Genomic DNA, 18,563 nt, shown 5'->3' with positions numbered 1-18,563 from the left:
GTGGTGTTGGAAAAGACTCTTGAGAGTCCCTTGGACTGCAAGGAGATCCAACCAGTCCATCCTAAAGGAGATTAGACCGGGGTGTTCTTTGGAAGGACTGATGCTAAAGCTGAAACTCCAATACTTTGGCCACCTGATGTGAAGAGTTGACTCATTGGAAAAGACCCTGATGCTGGGAGGGATTGGGGACAGGAGGAGAAGGGGACGACAAAGAATGAGATGGCTGGATGGCATCACCGACTCTATGGACATGAGTTTGGGTGAACTCCGGAAGTTGGTGATGGACAGGGAGGCCTGGCGTGCTGCAATTCATGGGGTCGCAAAGAGTCGGACACGACTGAGTGACTGAACTTAACTACACTTAAGGAGGAAAGATAATCTAATGTTGACAGCTTGGCTTGTGACATTGTTTTCCTAATTGTGTGCCTGAGATTGATAATAGCCTGATCATTGCAAGGAGGCCTCTGGCTATCTCCAAATTTTCTGATACTATTTCTCATCACTCTACCTAATGGACTTTCCTGTGGATACAAAAGCTTCCTTTCAAACTTGATTTTCTAAAACAAATACCTTTTCAGGTCCTTTCACCTTGGGACTATCTCTGTCCACCACACACATTTCCTTCAGATAACCTCACATCTCCGGCCCTCACTTCCATGAGGTCTCTGTTCAGATGTTTGGTGGACTATCTGAACACTCCGTAAAATATTTTTGTTGTTGTTGTTCACTCAGACATGTTCAATTCTTTGCAACACCATGGACTGAAGCACATCAAGCTTCCCCATACTTCGCCATTTCCTGAAGTTTGCTCGAACTCATGTCCATTGAGTCAGGTGATGCCATCCAACCGTCTCATCCTCTGTGGCCCTCTCCTCCTCCTGCCCTCAATCTTTCCCAGCATCAGGGTTTTTTGCAGAGTCAGCTCTTTGCATCAGATAGACAAAGGATTGGGGCTTCAGCTTCAGCATCAGTCCTTCCAATGAATATTTAGGGCTGACTTCCTTTAGGATTGACTGGTCTGATCTTGCAGTCCAAGGGACTCTCAGGAGTCTTCTCCAACACCACAGTTCAAAAGCATCAATTCTTTGGCCTTCAGCCTTCTTTATAGTCCAACTCTCGCATCTGTACATGACTACTGGAGAAACAATAGTTTTGACTATAAGGACCTTTGTCAGCAAAGTGATGTCTCTGCTTTTTAATATGCTATCTAAGTTTGTCATAGCTTTTCTTCCAAGGAGCAGGCATCCTTTAATTCCATAGCAGTCACCATCCATAGTGATTTTGGAGCCCAAGAAAATAAAGCATAATACCCCCCCCCCATTAACTTTCTTCTTCATACTAGATCGCTTTCCTCATAGCAACTATCTCTCAGGACAGTATGCTCTTTATCTAGAAGTAGGTCAGTCCTCAATTTATAGTCCCCAAAACATGGGAGAATTTCTCATCTAAACTCCCCAATACATGACCATTTGGGGAGGAGGCTGAATATGGGCCAGAAGTTGGTGCTCAGAGATGGCACAGGGGATCTCTTGAAGGAGAAATTTTCATACAAAAATTATGGATTTTAATTTTTGAATGCAAAATTGCAGAATTTCAACATTGTTACAATTCCAATTTCAGATAAAACTAGTCATGTCATTTGTTTTTTTGTTTCCAGGCAGTCACTTCTACTGCATGGAATTAGGGAATGATACAGAAATTTCAGAGTTTCTTCTTCTGGGATTCTCACAGGAACCAGAACTGCAGCCCCTCATATTTGGACTGTTCCTCTCCATGTACCTGATCACCGTCTTTGGAAACCTGCTCATCATGCTGGCAGTCAGCTCAGATGCCCACCTACATACCCCCATGTACTTCTTCCTCTCCAACCTGTCCTTTGTAGACATCTGTTTCACCTCTACCACTATCCCAAAGATGTTGTGGAACATCCAGACCCAGAGCAAAGTTATAACCTATGAAGGCTGCATCACACAAATTTATTTTTTCCTACTCTCTGCATTATTGGACATCTTCCTCCTCACAGTGATGGCCTATGACCGCTTTGTGGCCATCTGTCACCCCCTGCACTACATGGTCATTATGAACCCTCGGCTCTGCTTTCTGCTGGTTCTGGTGTCCTGGACCATCAGTGTCCTGAATTCCTTGTTACAAAGTTTAATTTTGTTACAGCTTTCTTTTTGCACTGTTGTGGAAATCCCTGACTTTTTTTGTGACCTCAGTCAGATAACCCAACTTGCCTGTTCTGACACCTTTCTTAATAATATGGTAATGTATCTTACAGTTGTACTTCTGGGTGGTGGTCCCCTGGCTGGTATCCTTTATTCTTACTCAAAGATAGTTTCCTGTATATGCAGAATCTCATCAGTTCAGGGGAAGTATAAAGCATTTTCCACCTGTGCCTCTCACCTCTCAGTCGTCTCCTTATTCTTTTGTACGAGCCTAGGAGTGTACCTTAGCTCTCCTGCTACCCACAGCTCACACTCAAGTGCAACAGCCTCGGTGATGTACACTGTGGTCACACCCATGCTGAACCCCTTCATCTACAGTCTGAGAAATAAAGACATAAAGGGAGCTCTGAAAAGATTCTTTGTGATGGCAAGTCTAAAAAGGTCAATTATTCTGGATTTGAAGAAGTGCCCAAGATTGCAGATCTCAAAGTCTCAGAGTTAGTAGCTGTGATTTTTTAAATCAGACTTTGGAAGTATGAGTTGCCCTGTTATTTATTTCCTAGAATTCTCATTTTTTTCCAACTACTATACACAATTTAATTACTCACTTAATTACTCTTCTCTGTCAGATATCCAACCATTTTTCTTTCCTTCTGTTCTTTATTCCTATTTTTCCTACTTTATCCCCAAGCTTTGATATCAAAAATTTGGAAATTCTCATTTATCTCATGAAACTGTTTGGGTTTATTAAGAACAATTTCTTTTAAAATGACAAATACCATCCCAGGTGATGTATCTTAGTTTTGCTAGAAGAATAGTCACGAGTTACCACTTCATCATAAAGAAAACTAAACTACAGAGTTCATCTTTATAACATTGTGGGAGAGGAAAAACCTGAGACTACAGTTTTTCACTTCTGGGTCCATCATTCCTTTTTATGGCCTGAACTGGTGTTCCTGATAATGTAGACCTTAACATAACCATCTATTTTATAAAAGGTCATTGGGTTTTATTCTCCTGAATAGGATTCTATTCTCTTATCAGACTCTAGATACACATTCCCTACCATAGTCATTAGCAAAGCTGATTATCAAATACAGATCTGCCAGTGTAGTCTACACAGAAACAGAAACTGAAATAAATCAATTGACTTAATATGATCTTCAGCCATATTATAACTTAGTCAGAGTCATATGATTTAACATGAATCAGAGATGGCATTGTATATAATTAAACAAATTTTAAATTATACTTTGTATTATTACGCATGCTATTTATTTTAAGCTGTATGTATATTCATTAAAGTATGAAATATCAGTGTAAATGTATAAGGTGATTGATGAACCTGTTTTTATTTTTTCTTATTGAATTATCTCACTCATCCTACTTAAAAATTTCAGGTGATGCCTACAGCTATTACTTTTTCCATTGTTCTAAATAAAACTTAGCATCCATTCTAAATGTTGTCAGAAACAAAGTAAGCAGTGAATGGGCAGTATCATTCACTATTTATCTCACATACACAAAGCAATTCCTTCAACTATCAAAACTGAATCATAAGAATGTGCTTTCCTGTATAGACATAAGACCTAGGGTCAGCCTGTTTTGTACACAAACATGCATGTTCTTGCAAGCTCTCCTGGGTATCAGGAAAGGAACATCAGTGAAGTCACTTTTATTTTTTTTATTATTATTATTTTTTACTTTACAATATTGTATTTGTTTTGCCATATATCAATATGCATCCACCACGGGTGTACATGTGTTCCCCATCCTGAACCCCCCTCCCACCTCCCTCCCCATACCATCCCTCTGGGTCATCCCAGTGCACCAGCCCCAAGCACTGAAGTCACTTTTTAATAGAGTTGTGTAGGAGAAAAAAGTTTGATGAGAGTAATCGGAAATGCCATTTGCAAATGTTAGAACACAGTGAAATATAACAAGCAACAGATTATTATCTTTGCTCTTAATATCGTTCCACTGATGATTATATTTGTTATCAGGCTGAGTAACTATCCATCATAAAATAAAATATTAAAACATAATGTATTTATTATCAAATGAGATGGTATGGTTTGGAGTTGTTCCAAGTTATACTAGATTTCTTATGAGTCTGTAATTAGCTGCCAGTCTCTGTAATTAGCTTTCAGTCTCTGTACAGTTGGAGAAGGTAATGGCAACCCACTCCAGTATTTTTGCCTGGAGAATCCCAGGGACAGAGGAGCCCAGTGGGCTGCCGTCAGTGGGGTCATGCAGAGTCGGATACGACTGCAGGAACTTAGTAGCAGGAGCAGCAACAGCTCTATATGGTACTTTTAAGGCTCACCCATGATCCTGTGCCTGGGTGTAGTGCTCGTCTCTATAAAACCAAACTATGGACAGTTCATCCATTTTTATTTTATATATTTTTTTGTTGTTGTTGTTACAGTTTTTATTTTTATTTTTTTTATTTCATACATGATATTACACATGTTTCAATGCCATTCTCCCAAATCTTCCCACCCTCTCCCTCTCCCACAGAGTCCATAAGACTGTTCTATACATCAGTGTCTCTTTTTATCTAGGTTAACATAGCTTAGGTTAACATAACATAGCTTATGAGTTTGTCATAAGTAAGTTGTCTTAAATGAGATTGAGGGCCAAAGAATTGATGCAGTCCCTTGGACTGCCAGGAGATCAAAAAGAAATGATTTTCTTTCATCCTAAAGAAAATCAGCCCTGAATATTCATGGGAGGACTGATGCTGAAGGTCCAATATTTTGGTCACCTGATGTGAAGAGCTGACTCATTGGAAAAGCCCCTGATGCTGGGAAAGATTGAGGGCAGGAAGAGAAGAGATTAATAGAGGATGAGGTGGTTGGATGGCATCACTGACTCAGTGATGGGAGTCCGACTCTCTGTAACACCCACGGACTGTAGCCTGCTAGGCTCCTCTGTCCATGGGATTCTCCAGGCAAGAATACTGAAGTGTGTTGCCATGCCCTCCTCCAGGGGATCTTCCCGACCCAGGGATCCAACCCGGTGTCTCTTATGTCTCCTGCATTGACAGTGGGTTCTTTACCACTAGCTACATGTGGGAGTGAAAGTGAAAGTTGCTCAGTGTGTCTGACTCTTTGAGACCCCGTGGACTGTAGGCAGCCAGGCTCCCCTATCCATGGGAATTCTGCAGGTCAGAATACTGGGCTGTGTAGCCATTCCCCTCTCCAGGGGATCTTCCCAACCAGGGAATGAATCCAGGTCTCCTGCGTTGCAGGCGGATTCTTTACCTTTTTAACCACCAAGGAAACCAGTGCCACCTGGGAATCCCATTGAACAGGGTAAGGAAAGAAAATTTCATATGACTCCCATCTCCTCTACCCCAAGTCTGAACATCCCAGTGAGAAGAGAGACACCTCAAAGTGGGGAAAGAAGAGTGAAGTGAACATCTGTACTTATAATTTGGAGTAACGAGGAATATGTGCCTACTGAACAGATATAGGGAGCAAAAGTCTTCATAGTTGCAAATTCAGGGCTTAATGGGACACCATTGTTTCTTTGGGGTGTTCAAAGCCTGACTCAGAGACCGGCATTTCACTCCTTCCTGCCATCTTGCCAGGGGAAAGATTTCAACCTCTACCATCAAACCATCCAGGGGGAATTTGTGATTCCTCCTGAAGACTGTCCTCTCAGAGATCACAATCCTTGAGTCTGAAAGCCCCGTAGACACTGTAGGAGTGAATCAGAGAGAAAGAAAACCAAGAATGTTTACCTGAGCCAATCCTCCCTAAACTATGGCCTCCAATTCACTTTGATTGGTTGTTTGTTTCCCTCATTAATTAATTTATTTATTTATGATGGCTAAGAAAGAAGTGAATACTGTACTCAGCAAGGCAAGGTCAATGTTGAAAATTAAATTGAAGTGTGTGTTAAGTCACTTCAGTCGTGTCTGACTCTTTTGACCCTGCAGAATGTAGCCCACCAGACTCCTTTGTCCAGGAGAATGCTGGAGTGGGTTACCATGCCCTCCCCAGGGGATCTTCCCGACCCAAGTATCGAACCTGCCTCTCTTACAACTGCTGCATTGGCAGGAGGGTTTTTTTTACCACTAGTGCCACCTTGGAAGCCCAATTAGAAGATAGAATGGGGGATGTAAAGTGCTTCTGGTAAAAGTGGAAAATAAGTCCAAGGATCTTCATAATTAACTGGAGTAGAGAAATATCCTTATTAGGAGAGGAGGGAATACACAGTGAAGTGATGGCATTCTTTTTATTTTAAAAGATGGTGCATAATTGACTGTATATTAATGAGAAACACAAACCAAAGAATTCTTGAAAGTATTCTCTTGCAATAGCATTTCATTAAATATATTTCTTATGGTATCCTCTCAGTGTGGGTATTCACATGAAAGAAAATTATATACTATATCAAAGCAGACATGGTAATGACCTTTACTTTCAAATTATTTCATTATCTGTGAAGGTGAATATATTTGTGAGTTTGTTAGATATGTACTTTCTCCATCATAAATTGTCTATGGGAGTCCTTTCCTTTTGTATAATACTAGTATTTCTACAGCCATTTTTCTTCACATTCATTTAAAAAAGCAAAAAGGGCTTTTAGTTTTGTTGTTGTTGTTGTTGTTTTAACCAACTAGCTGTTTTACATTTGGTTCATTTATGCATGTATAGACTTTTTGTTGAAGAGGTAAATACTAATTTTCTAGAGTTATTGGGAAACATCCCCTCACAAGTCAATGTTTTGAAATTCCATGGGACCTAATAAGCACAGGTTATCATTCTCAGATTTGGAGAAAACATTAGATCAAGGTTGAGATTAGGTGTAATGAGGTGAGACTCCTGGAAGGCAAGAGAGTTCATGGAGAACTAAGAATAGACTGGAGTCACCTGATTTCTACTAATCTGGTCTCTTGGGAACAGAGACTCAATAGGAATCATTTTCTTTGTGTTCAGATCAGCGTCCCACAGGGAAATTATTAACTCCGAAGTTGGGGCAACAATGGAAACGGTGCCTAAGGAGCAGCCTAGGGAGCTATAACTATCTCCTCTGCTGTAATTCCTTAGTGCATGCATTCCTGGTGCTGGAGAGTTGCTTTTGGAGTCTTATCATAGCTCAGGAACCAATGCTTTGCTCCTTCCTGTTGGCTTGTCTGGAAACAGAGCTTCTGTCTCCATTGCTGATCATCCAGACAGCAATTCAGACAACCATACAGATTTTTCTCTTAGAGACATTATCCAGGTACATCTGAGAACTCAATAAGTAGGTGAAGAAAAAAGGTTCAGAGAGAAATGAACCTGACTTTTACCTAAGCTCACATAAGAACCAGACCACTCTAGCCCTGAGACAAGAGATTGTCATGTGTCTATGCTAGAGAGACTAATTAACCTATAATTAATTCATTTAATGTAGTAAAAAGAGAAGTGTCTTCTGAACTTAGAAATACAAGGAGTATCATTGCAGCTAACTCATGGAATAGAAAGTTCAGCTGAGTGAGAATGAAGAAGGAATTCGAGGCATAGTGTAGTTCCAGTAAAATTAGACCATGGATGAGGATATTTACAGTTAAGGGGAGTTGTATTATAGAATATTAGGTTCAGAGTCTTGTCCAGTGAACTAAAGGCATTTTTTAAGTGCTTAAGATGGGATGTATTTGAGCATTTGTTTACTAGAAAGACTCATTTTTTGATTAGATAGTTTGTTTTTATTATATTGAGCCACACAAACTGTTATTAAATTTTGGAGACTAATCCTTTGTTGATTGCATATTCTGTAAATATTTTCATGTTTTGCATCTTTTATTTTCATGTTTGTCCATGTATCATGTTTATGTTTGAGTATGTTTGTGTGTTGATTAGAAACAGACTAAGGGAGGTGGATATTTGTTTGCACAGATGTTCCTCATGTTGGATATCCATATGGATAACAAATTGTACCTAATATGAAAAAGAGTTATGCTAACAAGCTCTACTTTACAACTATTTCATTACTGAGAGGTGGGGAAGCAACAGTGACACTTGAAACGTTGGGGAAAAAATCAAGTTCGTCTCATTGGCAGTGATAACCATTCATTTGTTAACAGGAAGGAACTATTCTATTTACTTATTGAATAAATCTGTTGAGCACCTCCAGACAGTGTGCACTACTTTCTTACCACGTAAAAGAGAACATTAGCATTTATAATGGTTCCATTGACCACCCCCATGACAAAAAAAAAAAAAAAGCCAATATGTGGTACATCCAAGAATCAAAACTCAGTTTTCAAGTGCCCAGAGTCTTTTCATATGGTATCATTTTAAAAAATATTTCACCATTTCATTTTTTTAATGTACAATGGTTATTGTACCTTGTATATTTTCTGTTTTAAGTTGAGACTTTATTTCCTACGACCATTACTCTAATGGAATGTTTAATCAGTAAAGGGTCATAACATTGTAAAATGTTGCTTGTTTCTCTGGAGATTAAATTGTGCATATGTTCTTCCTGATTTATTAGGTATTCTGGGTATTGATGAGATATAACTGGGGTTCGAATATTGCCAGAACCAATAAAAAATTTTTTTCTCATCACAATTTCTCAGGAACCACATGAGTATTGTAGATCTTTTCACCTACTGATGTGTAGATCTATCCTCTGTTTTTAAATTGACTTTTATGTTTTCTTAAATACAGGACACAAAATGGTCATACAAATATGGATCTCCATGTTTAAATATCCATGAGAGGCTTACCAACTGGAATTTGAATATTGTTTCTACATTCTTTTATTTACTGAGGTAACATTGGTTTAAAACGATGCATAAGTTTCATGTGAGTATCATTGACTTCTACTACAGTGTGCTTACCACCAAAAGTTCATTTTCCATCCTTCACTACACAGTTCCCCCAATGCTCCCTGCGACAACTACTGTGTTCTCTGTATCTAAGTGTTTGTTAGAGTTATTTCCTTCCATCATGCCTCCTAGTTTAGATGAACATTTGTCCAAAATGGTAAGACTTATTTTGACTGAATAGTATTCCATGGTAGACACCTACCACATCTTCTTTATCCATTCATCTATAAATGGCTGCTTCCGTATTTTAGTTGTTTTCAATAATACTGCAATGAACATTGGTGTGCATACCTCTTTTCAAATCAGTGGAAATTTTGGGCAGTGTGGGTAAAATATTCAGAAGTGGAATTTTTGGATGATATGTCAGTTTTATTTTTAAATTTTGAGGAATTTCCACACTGTTTTTCAATACTGGCACCACCAATTTATATTCCTACCAACAGTGCATAAGGGTTACCTATGGTCTTCATCCTCTTTAACACATTATTTCTAGACTTTTTTTTAAAATTTACTTACTTTAATTGGAGGCTAATTACTTTACAATATTGTATTGGTTTTGCCATACATCAACATGAATCCGCCACAGGTGTACACGTGTTCCCAATCCTGAACCCCCCTCCCATCTCCCTCCCCATACCATCCTTCTGGGTCATCCCAGTGTACCAGCCCCAAGCATCCTGTATCCTGCATTGAATCTGGACTGGCGATTCATTTCTTATATGATATTGTACATGTTTCAATGCCATTCTCCCAAATCATCCCCCTCTCTCCCTCTCCCAGAGTCCAAAAGGCTGTTCCATACATCTGTGGTAATAGTCCTCCTAATGTGCCAGAGGTGATACCTCATTTTGGTTTTTCTTTGCATTTCACTAAAAATTAGTGAGGTTGGACATCTTTTCCTGTGCCTGATGGTCATTTGTATGTCTTCTTTGGAGAAGTCTATTCAGCTCTTCTTCCCACTTTTGAATTAGGTTGTTTGTAGTTTGATTGCTGACTTATATGAGTTATTTATAAATATTGGATATGAACCCCTTATCTGATACATTATTGGTGAAGATCATCTCCCATTTAGTAGGTTGCCCTTTCATTTTATTAATGGTTTGCCTTGCTGAGCAGATCTTTAATCAATGTAATCCCATTAGATTATTTTTTTTCTGCCTTAGCATAAGTATCTAACAATATATTGCAAAAGAGTGTATTGCCTTTGTCTTCTAGAAGTTTTATGATTTCTCAGGTTTTGCATTCATTAGTTTAACCCATTTTGAGCTGACTTTTTGTTGTTGTTGTTAGGAGTTAAATTTTTATTTTCTTGTTGCAATTGTAAGTGTGTTTGTATTCGAGTTTTTTTTTTTTTTTTTTCCTGCTAGTTCATCATTATTGCTTATAGACATTGCAGTTTTTTATATTGATTTTATACCTATAACTTCATAGTATTCATTTGTTATTTCTAATAGTATTTGGTGGGATCTTTAGAGTTTCCTACACAAAAATTTATGTCATCTGCAATTTATGATAGATTTACTTCCTTTCCAATTCCAAAAAATAAATGTCTTTTATTTTCTTGCCTCATTACACTGGCTAGGATTCCAATACTATACTGAGTAAGACTAGGAAGAGTGGGTAACTTTGTCATCTTTCTAATCTTAGAGAGATAGCATCTAGTTTTTCAACTTTGATTATGATGTTAGCAGTGAGTTTGTCATATATGGTTTTTATTATGTTGAGATAAATTCCCTCAATACCCACTTTATTGAGAATTTATATGGTTAAAGTTTTTATGAATCTTTTGAACTCTCTTTCAACATCAGCATCTTTTTCTGGATCTACTGAACTAATCATACGATATTTATTCTTCACTATGTTATTGCTATTTTCCATGTTAATTTACAGATGTTAAAACATCCTTGCATTCCAGAAACATAAACCACTTGACAACACTTTTTTATGGTGTGTGGTCCTTTTAAGAACTGTTGTATTCTTTTGTTAATATTTTGTTGAGGCTTTTTGCTCTATGTCCTTCAGATCTATTGCACTGTATTTTTTTGCTCTCATTGTTGTTCTAGTTTGGTTTGAGAATCAGGGTAAATTTGGTCTCATGAAATTATTAAGGATGGTTTTCTCTCTTTTACTTTTTCACAGAGTTTGGGGAGGATAGGTAGTGTTTCAAAGAATTCACCCCTGAAGCTGTCTGGTCCAGAACTTTTGATTTGGGGGAGATTTTTTGTTACTGTTTTAATATCTGTACTTTTTAAAATTTAATTAATTTATGTATTTTACTTTACAATATTGTATTGGTTTTGCCATACATTGACTTGAATATCTGTACTAAATGATAGGTCTGTTCAAATGTTCTATCCTTTTATGATTCAGTCATGAAATGTCATATAATTCTAAGATTCTGTTCATGTTTTCTAGGTTGTCCAATTTGTTGACTTATAGCTATTCATAATCTTTTGTATTTCTCATGTATTCACTGCTATTTCTCCTTTTTCATTTCTTATTTTATTAATCAAAAACTTCTGCCTCTCTATTTTTTTTAGTGAATTTAATACAGGTTTGCCAATTTTATTTGTCTTTTCAAAGAATTAGCTGTTAGTAAGACTAATCATTCCTATTTTTATGGTCTTTATTTCATTAATTTATTCTCTGATTTTTATTATTTCATTCTTTCTATTGAATTTGAGCTGTGTCTTCTTCTTTTTCTACTTCCTTTAGATATAAAATTAGATTGTTTGTTGAGAGCATTCTTGTATCTTGAGGTAGGTCTGTGTTCTTATAAATTTCCCTCTCATTCTTTTGCTCATCTCAGAGATTTAGATATGCCACGTTTTCATTTTTATTTGTCTTCAGATATTTTTCTTAATGACTCCTTTGATTTCTCAATTGACCAATAGTTGTTCAGTAGCATGTTGTTTAGCCTGCATATATTCTTGATTTTTTTCAGTTCTCTTCTATAGTCGATTTGTAGTTTCATACCATTGTAATCAGAAAATGACTCATGAAATTTCAGTCTTCTGAATTTATTAAGACTATTGTTTACCAACATATGGGAAACAGTACTCTTGAGAAAGTTCCATGTGCACTTGAGAAGAATGTATATTCTGCTGCATTTGGATGGAATGTTCTGTACAAATCTATCATGTCCATCTGACCTAATGAAAACATAAAGCTGTTGTTTCTTGTTGATTCTCTGTCTCAATGAGCTATGCAATGATGTAAAAGGAGTGTCAAAGTCCTCCTCTATTATTGTGCCACTGCCAATTTCTCCATTTAGGTCTCTTCATACTTGCTTTACATATGTCAGTTCCTCTATTTTAGATGGATATATCTTAACAACATTTAGTATAACTTTATCTTCTCCATTTTTAAGGTCTTTCTGAACTCTCAGTTTGAAAAAAAAGCACCCTCATCCACTGTCTTTATACTTTTTTATATTATTCATAGAATCTGTCACCATGTGGCATGATATAAGATATTTATGGGCTTATATTTTTTATCATTATTTTTTAGCTTTTCTTTCTCAGAATTTTAAACCTAGAAAATGGCTAGTATTCAGCATATATTTCTCAAATGGATAAAAATATTTCTCATTAAAACTGTGTAATGCATTTTCCCTTGAGAGAAAATCTGAAAGCTTTCTCCACATCATAATCTAACTGGCACTACCTTAATAATTTAGATCTGTTTTTTCCACTTAGGTCAGTATTATGCCTCTCTCTCTAACAGAATTCCTAGTCAGAGATGTTACAAAACATCCTTTAAATGTGAGGATTCATTAAAAATACAGATGAAAATATGGATGAATAGATAGATAGGTAGATAGGTAGGTAGAGATAGATATAGAGGTAATTGTAGCATTTTCAAATGAATAATACCCATTTGGGTAAAAATGATTCACACAATTTTTTTTTTCATTCCTAGTCATCAACACCACAACATGATACCAGGAAATGATACACAAAATTCAGAATTTCTTCTTCAGGGATTATCAATGAAAGCAGAGCTACAGCCCCTTATATTTGGGCTTTTCCTCTTAATGTACCTGATCACTGGGTTTGGAAACCTGCTCATCATCCTGGCTGTCAGTTCAGACTCCCACCTCCACACCCCCATGTACTTCTTCCTCTCCAACCTGTCCTTGGTAGACATCTGTTTCACCACCACAACAATCCTAAAGATGTTAATTAATATACAGAGCCAGAGAAAAGCTATATCCTATGAAGGCTGCATCAGTCAGATGTATTTTTACATGCTCTTTGCAGTGTTGGATGATTTTCTTCTGACCGTGATGGCCTATGACCGGTATGTGGCCATCTGCCACCCCCTGCACTACACAGTCATCATGAGCCCTCGACTCTGTGGACTTTTGGTTCTGCTATCCTGGATCATTAGTACCCTGCTTTCCTTGTTAGAAACCTTACTTGTGTTACGGCTGTCTTTCTGTACAGATTTGGAAATCCCTCACTTTTTCTGTGAAATCAAGCACATTGTCCAACTTGCCTGTGATGATACGCTTCTTAATGATACCATTATGTATTTTACAGCAGTGCTGTTGGGTGGTGGTCCCCTGGCTGGTATCCTTTATTCTTACTCTAAGATAATGTTCTCCATACATGGAATCTCATCACCTCAGGGGAAATATAAAGCAGTCTCCATCTGTGCATCTCACCTCTCATTTGTCTCCTTATATTATTGTTCAAGCCTAGGAGTGTACCTTAGCTCTGCTACTGCTCCCCACAACTCTCATTCAAGTGCAACAGCCTCTGTGATGTACACCGTGGTCACACCCATGCTGAACCCCTTCATCTACAGTCTCAGAAACAAAGACATAAAAAGAGCTCTGAAAAGAGTCATTCACATGGTAGTTATAAACAGGGAAATTGTTCTGGGTCTGAAGAAGCATCCTTGAAGAAGACCTCAAGCTTTGGAACAAAAACTCCTATTCTTTGATTAGATTATGGATGTTGAGCTTGCTTTTTCTATTTATTTCCTGGAATTTCTGTTTCTTTGATTTTTACACTTTAAATAAATTGTGCACTCACTTTTTGAAGCTTTTTCCTCTCTCTGATGAAAAGACAGTTATCCCCATTATCCACTTTCCTATTTTCAAAAAGTTTTTCCTAGCCTAAGAGCAGAAACACTTTGAAAGTCTGGTTAATTTCATGGTGCTACATGGATTACTTATGAATAATTTCATCTCAGATGATATATGTACATGCATGCGTGCTCAGTTGCTTCAGCTGTGTCCCACTCTTTGTGACCCCGTGTACCACAACCATGGATTCTCCAGGTGAATATACTGGAGTGGGTTGCCCTGCCCTCCACCAGGGGATCTTCCCAACCCAGGCATTGAACCCACGTCTCCTGCATTGCAGGCAGCTTCTTTACCACTGAGCCATTGGGGAAGCCCCATGACATATGTATTATCTCAAATATTTTCAAAAGAACTACAAATACTGGAAAATGGATAACAAAGTGTCAATAAGCATATATTTATCATTAATATTTTAAATGCCAATGAGCTAAATGTTTCAATTAAAGCATAGGGTGGCTTATTGAGTTAAAAAAAAAAAAAAAAAGACTCTTCTATCTTCTCTATGCTGTTTGTAAGAAACTCACTTCAGAGCTAAAGAACCACAAAGAATGATAGTAAAAGGATGGAAAAGATATTTCATGCATATGGAAAGTAAAAGAAATAGGAGATATGGAGAACATTATCTTAGGGGGAAAAAAAATAGACTTTAAAACAAAGGCCAAAACTTTGTGTTTGTGCTTGGCTGAGGAGCCAATGAGGCCAAGCTACTATCTGTGGAATTATGACTGAATGCCTCTAAGTCAGAATCCCGCCCAGGCTGAAGGATTCGGCAGCGCCACAGGAGCCTCAGATAGCCAGTCCCCTGCCGTCTCCACCGACGCGCCACTGCCCACGAGCCTTGGGGCGTGGCATGGCATGCCCTGCCCTGCGAACGGACTGGGGTCTAGTGCAGATAACCCTTTGTCCTGGGACATGGGGAGCTGCCCCTGCCTGTCACGCACCGCACATTCATGCGGAACCTGGTGCTAAACCATTCCTAGTCAACCTGCTTCTGGATGGAGGTTTCCTTTGTAGCTGAGCAGCTCCCTCCCTGCGATCTACTTTTGACACAAGGGTTTGTAAGGGGTGGGGGGAGTAGAAATTTAAACAGATAAAAGAAAAAAAGCCAAAACTAAATATAAATACATTATATAATATTAAAGTCATCAATACAAGAAGAGTGCATAATAGTTGCTAACATATAGGTGTTTAGTACGGGCTTCCCATGTGGTGCTAGTGGTAAAGAACCTGACTGCCAGTGCAGGAGATGTAAGAGTCATGGATCTGATCCCTGGGTTGGGGAAATTCCCTGGAGGAACGCACGGCTACCCATTCCAGTATTCTTGCCTGGAGAACCCCATGGACAGAGAAGCCTGGCAGGCTACAGTCCATAGGGTCACACAGTGTTGGACACTACTGAAGTGACCTAGCACAACCCACACACATGTAACATAATATAGGAACACCTGGAAAAGACCCCAATGATGGGAAAGATTGAGGGAAGGAAGAGAAGGGAGCAACAGAGGATGAGATGGTTGGATGGCATCACTGACTCAATGGACATGAGTTTGAGCAAACTCCAGGAGACAGTGGAGGACAGGGAAGTCTGACATGCATGCTTCAGTCCATGAGGTGGCAAAGAGTTGGACACAATGCACTGACTGAACAACAACAGCGGGAAGTTGCTGTTGAGCACAGGGAGCTCAGCTGGCTGCTCTATGAAGACTTATAGGGGAGAGGATAAGAAGGAGACTCAAGAGGAAGGGAGGTATATATACTTATGGCTGTCACATGGCAGAAGCTAATACAATTTAGTTTCGATACAACAATACAATACAGAAACTACACTGTAAAGTAATTATATTCCAATTAAAATTTTGTTTAAAAAGACAATCATGGTCAATCTTAATATATTGAGGTCAGCTGGTTAACAACTTCCCTCTATCTACCAACTCAATCCCCCTCCTTATATAAAATAATATATTCTAAGGTTCTGTGGATTAGGATGTGGCCATTCTTTGGTGGCCCTTATTCTGATTATTAAAAAGTATCTTTCAGAAGTATAGTATTCGGAGTCACTTAAGTGCCCTTATATAAAAGAAACAAAGCCAAAATTTATCATGGCCTCTGGAATGAGTAAATATCATTCTTTCAAAATTACATGCAAAGGCCTTTTTTGGGTGCAAAAGGCTTAAAACTATCTACTCTAGACTCTAACAAAGGATCAAAGACTTACTACCCAAAGAATGGTCCACAGACCAAATCCTGAATGCATTATCATCACCCAGAAGTTTGTTAGAAATTCAGCATCTCAGGGCCAACCAGAACCTACTAAGTCAGAATGTGCATTATAACTGCAATCATAGGGGATTCTTATGTACAGTGAGTTTGGAGAAGCATTGGACTAGAATAGGTATTCTCATCTTCTCCCTGTTAACCTTGGGGCATAATAATTATTTGTTTTCTGTTCTATCCCACACATTGTGGGTGTTAGCAGCACTTTTTCAGATATCACCAAATATCCCAAGGGGCAAAATGATCTCTGGTTGGAAACCAGTGGCCCACAGGGAACTGGGAATATCCTGACAGAATTCCAATCAAGGTTCCCATCCCTCACTCAATTTATATCTTGGGCAAGTCACTAAATTCCTCCAAGTCCAGTTTCTTCACTGGAGTACATACAGTACAACATCATAGAATGAACTTTCATAAAGATTAATTATAATCTGCAAATACAGGTTATATGGCTTAAATAGAGATCTAAATGTATCTGTTTTTTTTGTTTTTTTTAATCTTTATTATTTTTTTTAGATTTTTTCCTTTTATTTATTTTTTAATTTAAATTTATTTATTTTAACTAGAGGCTAATTACCTTGCAATATTGTGTTGGTTTTGCCATACATCAACTTTTTTTTAATGAAGGACTAAATGACAACCACTAATTTTACTAACTTAATTTGTGATACAAGTATAAAAATCCTACTTGTTTAAGCAAAAGTTTCATTGAAGCCAAAAGGTACAGTGTTCAAAGTTTCATATTAAAGAATCCAATTCTTTGCTTTGTTGAAAGGGTAACAGCAATTTTCTGCAGATATAGGACTCTGTCACCACCACAAATTAATGCTTTGAAGATTCAAAGGACCTAATCAAGACAGGTTCCTCAGTCTTATTTTTGAGAAAATGTGGACTCATAGTAGAATAAGGTACTAGGAGGTTATACCTCTATATGGCACAAGAGTTCATGGAGAAGGATTGATATTAATAGTATTCACCTGAATTGTGACCTAGTCTCTTGGGAACAGAGAATCATTAAGAGGAACTTCTGTCTAGACCGGTGCACTAGGGGAAATCACATGCTTGAGGCTGGAGTAACAAGAGGGAAACGTCCCTAATGACCAGATCTAGGCATCCATAAATATCTCCTGCAGTCCCTCAGCTTCTACATCCTTGAATCGAAGGAGACATACTTGTGTTGGAGTCCTGTTGTCTGTAAAGAAACTGGCACTTCACTCCTTACTTCAGTCTTCTCTGAGAACATAGCTACAGACTTCGTCTTCAACCACACAGGGAGGAATTCAGACTTCCAGAGACCTTCCTATCAGACTGTGTCTCCATGTGATCCTGGGAACACACAGCTCCTTCAGGAAAGATTCAGAGAGTCTGCAAGCTGAGAAATTTTACCTGAAAGTCATAAGAGATTGTAATGAGAATAGCTGAGAGCCAAGACTTGGATGTGTGTGTTGGTCAACTAATTTGTAAATACATTATAATATGCTAAAAAGATAAATGTCTTTTTGACTTAGCAATACAGAGATCATTCTTGACAATTAAGTGATGAGAATGGAATTAAGTGGGCAAAATTTGGTTTGGAGGCATAAAGTGGTTCCAATAAAATTAGAACATATTCAGTTCAGTTGCTCAGTTGAGTCCAACTCTTTGTGACCCCATGGACGCCAGGGGCCTTCCTGGCGTAGCATGCCAGGCCTCCCTGTCCATCACCAATTCCTGGAGCTTACTCAAACTCATGTCCACCGAGTTGGTGATGCCATCCAACCATCTCATCCTCTGTTGTCCCCTTCTTCTACCTTCAATCTTGCCCAGAATCAGGGTCTTTTCCAGTGAGTCAGTTCTTCAAATCAAGTGGTCAAAGTATGAAGTTTCAGCTTCAGCATCAGTCCTTCCAATGAATATTCAGGATCGATTTCTTTTAGGATTGACAGCTTTGATCACCTTGCTGTCCGAGGGAATCTCAAGAGTCTTCTCCTACAACACAGTCATAATAGCTGCAGTGAAGTGAGCAACTGTTTTCTACCAGGTGATTTTCTATAAGCTCTGAAATATTAAAAAACTCCTCGACCTACTCCTTAGGAGGATTTTCCCTAGTCATGTAAGAGGAAACTGGAGAAGGAAATGGCACAAAACCCCATGGACAGAGGAACATGATGGGCCACAGTCCATGTGTCACAAAAGAGTCAGACACGACTGAGTGACTCAA

At 38.3% G+C, this 18,563-nt stretch overlaps 1 protein-coding gene and 1 pseudogene across 1 annotated transcript; both read left to right on the top strand.

The window, feature by feature from the left end:
- Positions 1–1,575: 1,575 nt before the first annotated feature.
- Positions 1,576–2,670, top strand: LOC102409948 (olfactory receptor-like protein OLF4). Its single transcript, XM_044948248.1, has one exon. It carries the CDS (start codon positions 1,576–1,578, stop codon positions 2,668–2,670), a length of 1,095 nt encoding a protein of 364 aa, XP_044804183.1.
- Positions 2,671–12,858: 10,188 nt separating this feature from the next.
- On the top strand, positions 12,859–13,903 carry LOC102402804 (annotated as a pseudogene).
- The last annotated feature ends 4,660 nt before the right edge of the window (positions 13,904–18,563 follow it).

This window comes from Bubalus bubalis, chromosome 9, assembly GCF_019923935.1.
Source record: "Bubalus bubalis isolate 160015118507 breed Murrah chromosome 9, NDDB_SH_1, whole genome shotgun sequence".
Classification (NCBI taxonomy): Eukaryota; Metazoa; Chordata; class Mammalia; order Artiodactyla; family Bovidae; genus Bubalus; species Bubalus bubalis.
This window is presented reverse-complemented; position numbering and strand designations above follow the sequence as displayed.

Coding starts and splice junctions, on each gene's coding strand:
- LOC102409948 (XM_044948248.1), top strand. CDS start 1,576: ATGCAAAATTGCAGAATTTCAACATTGTTACAATTCCAATTTCAGATA.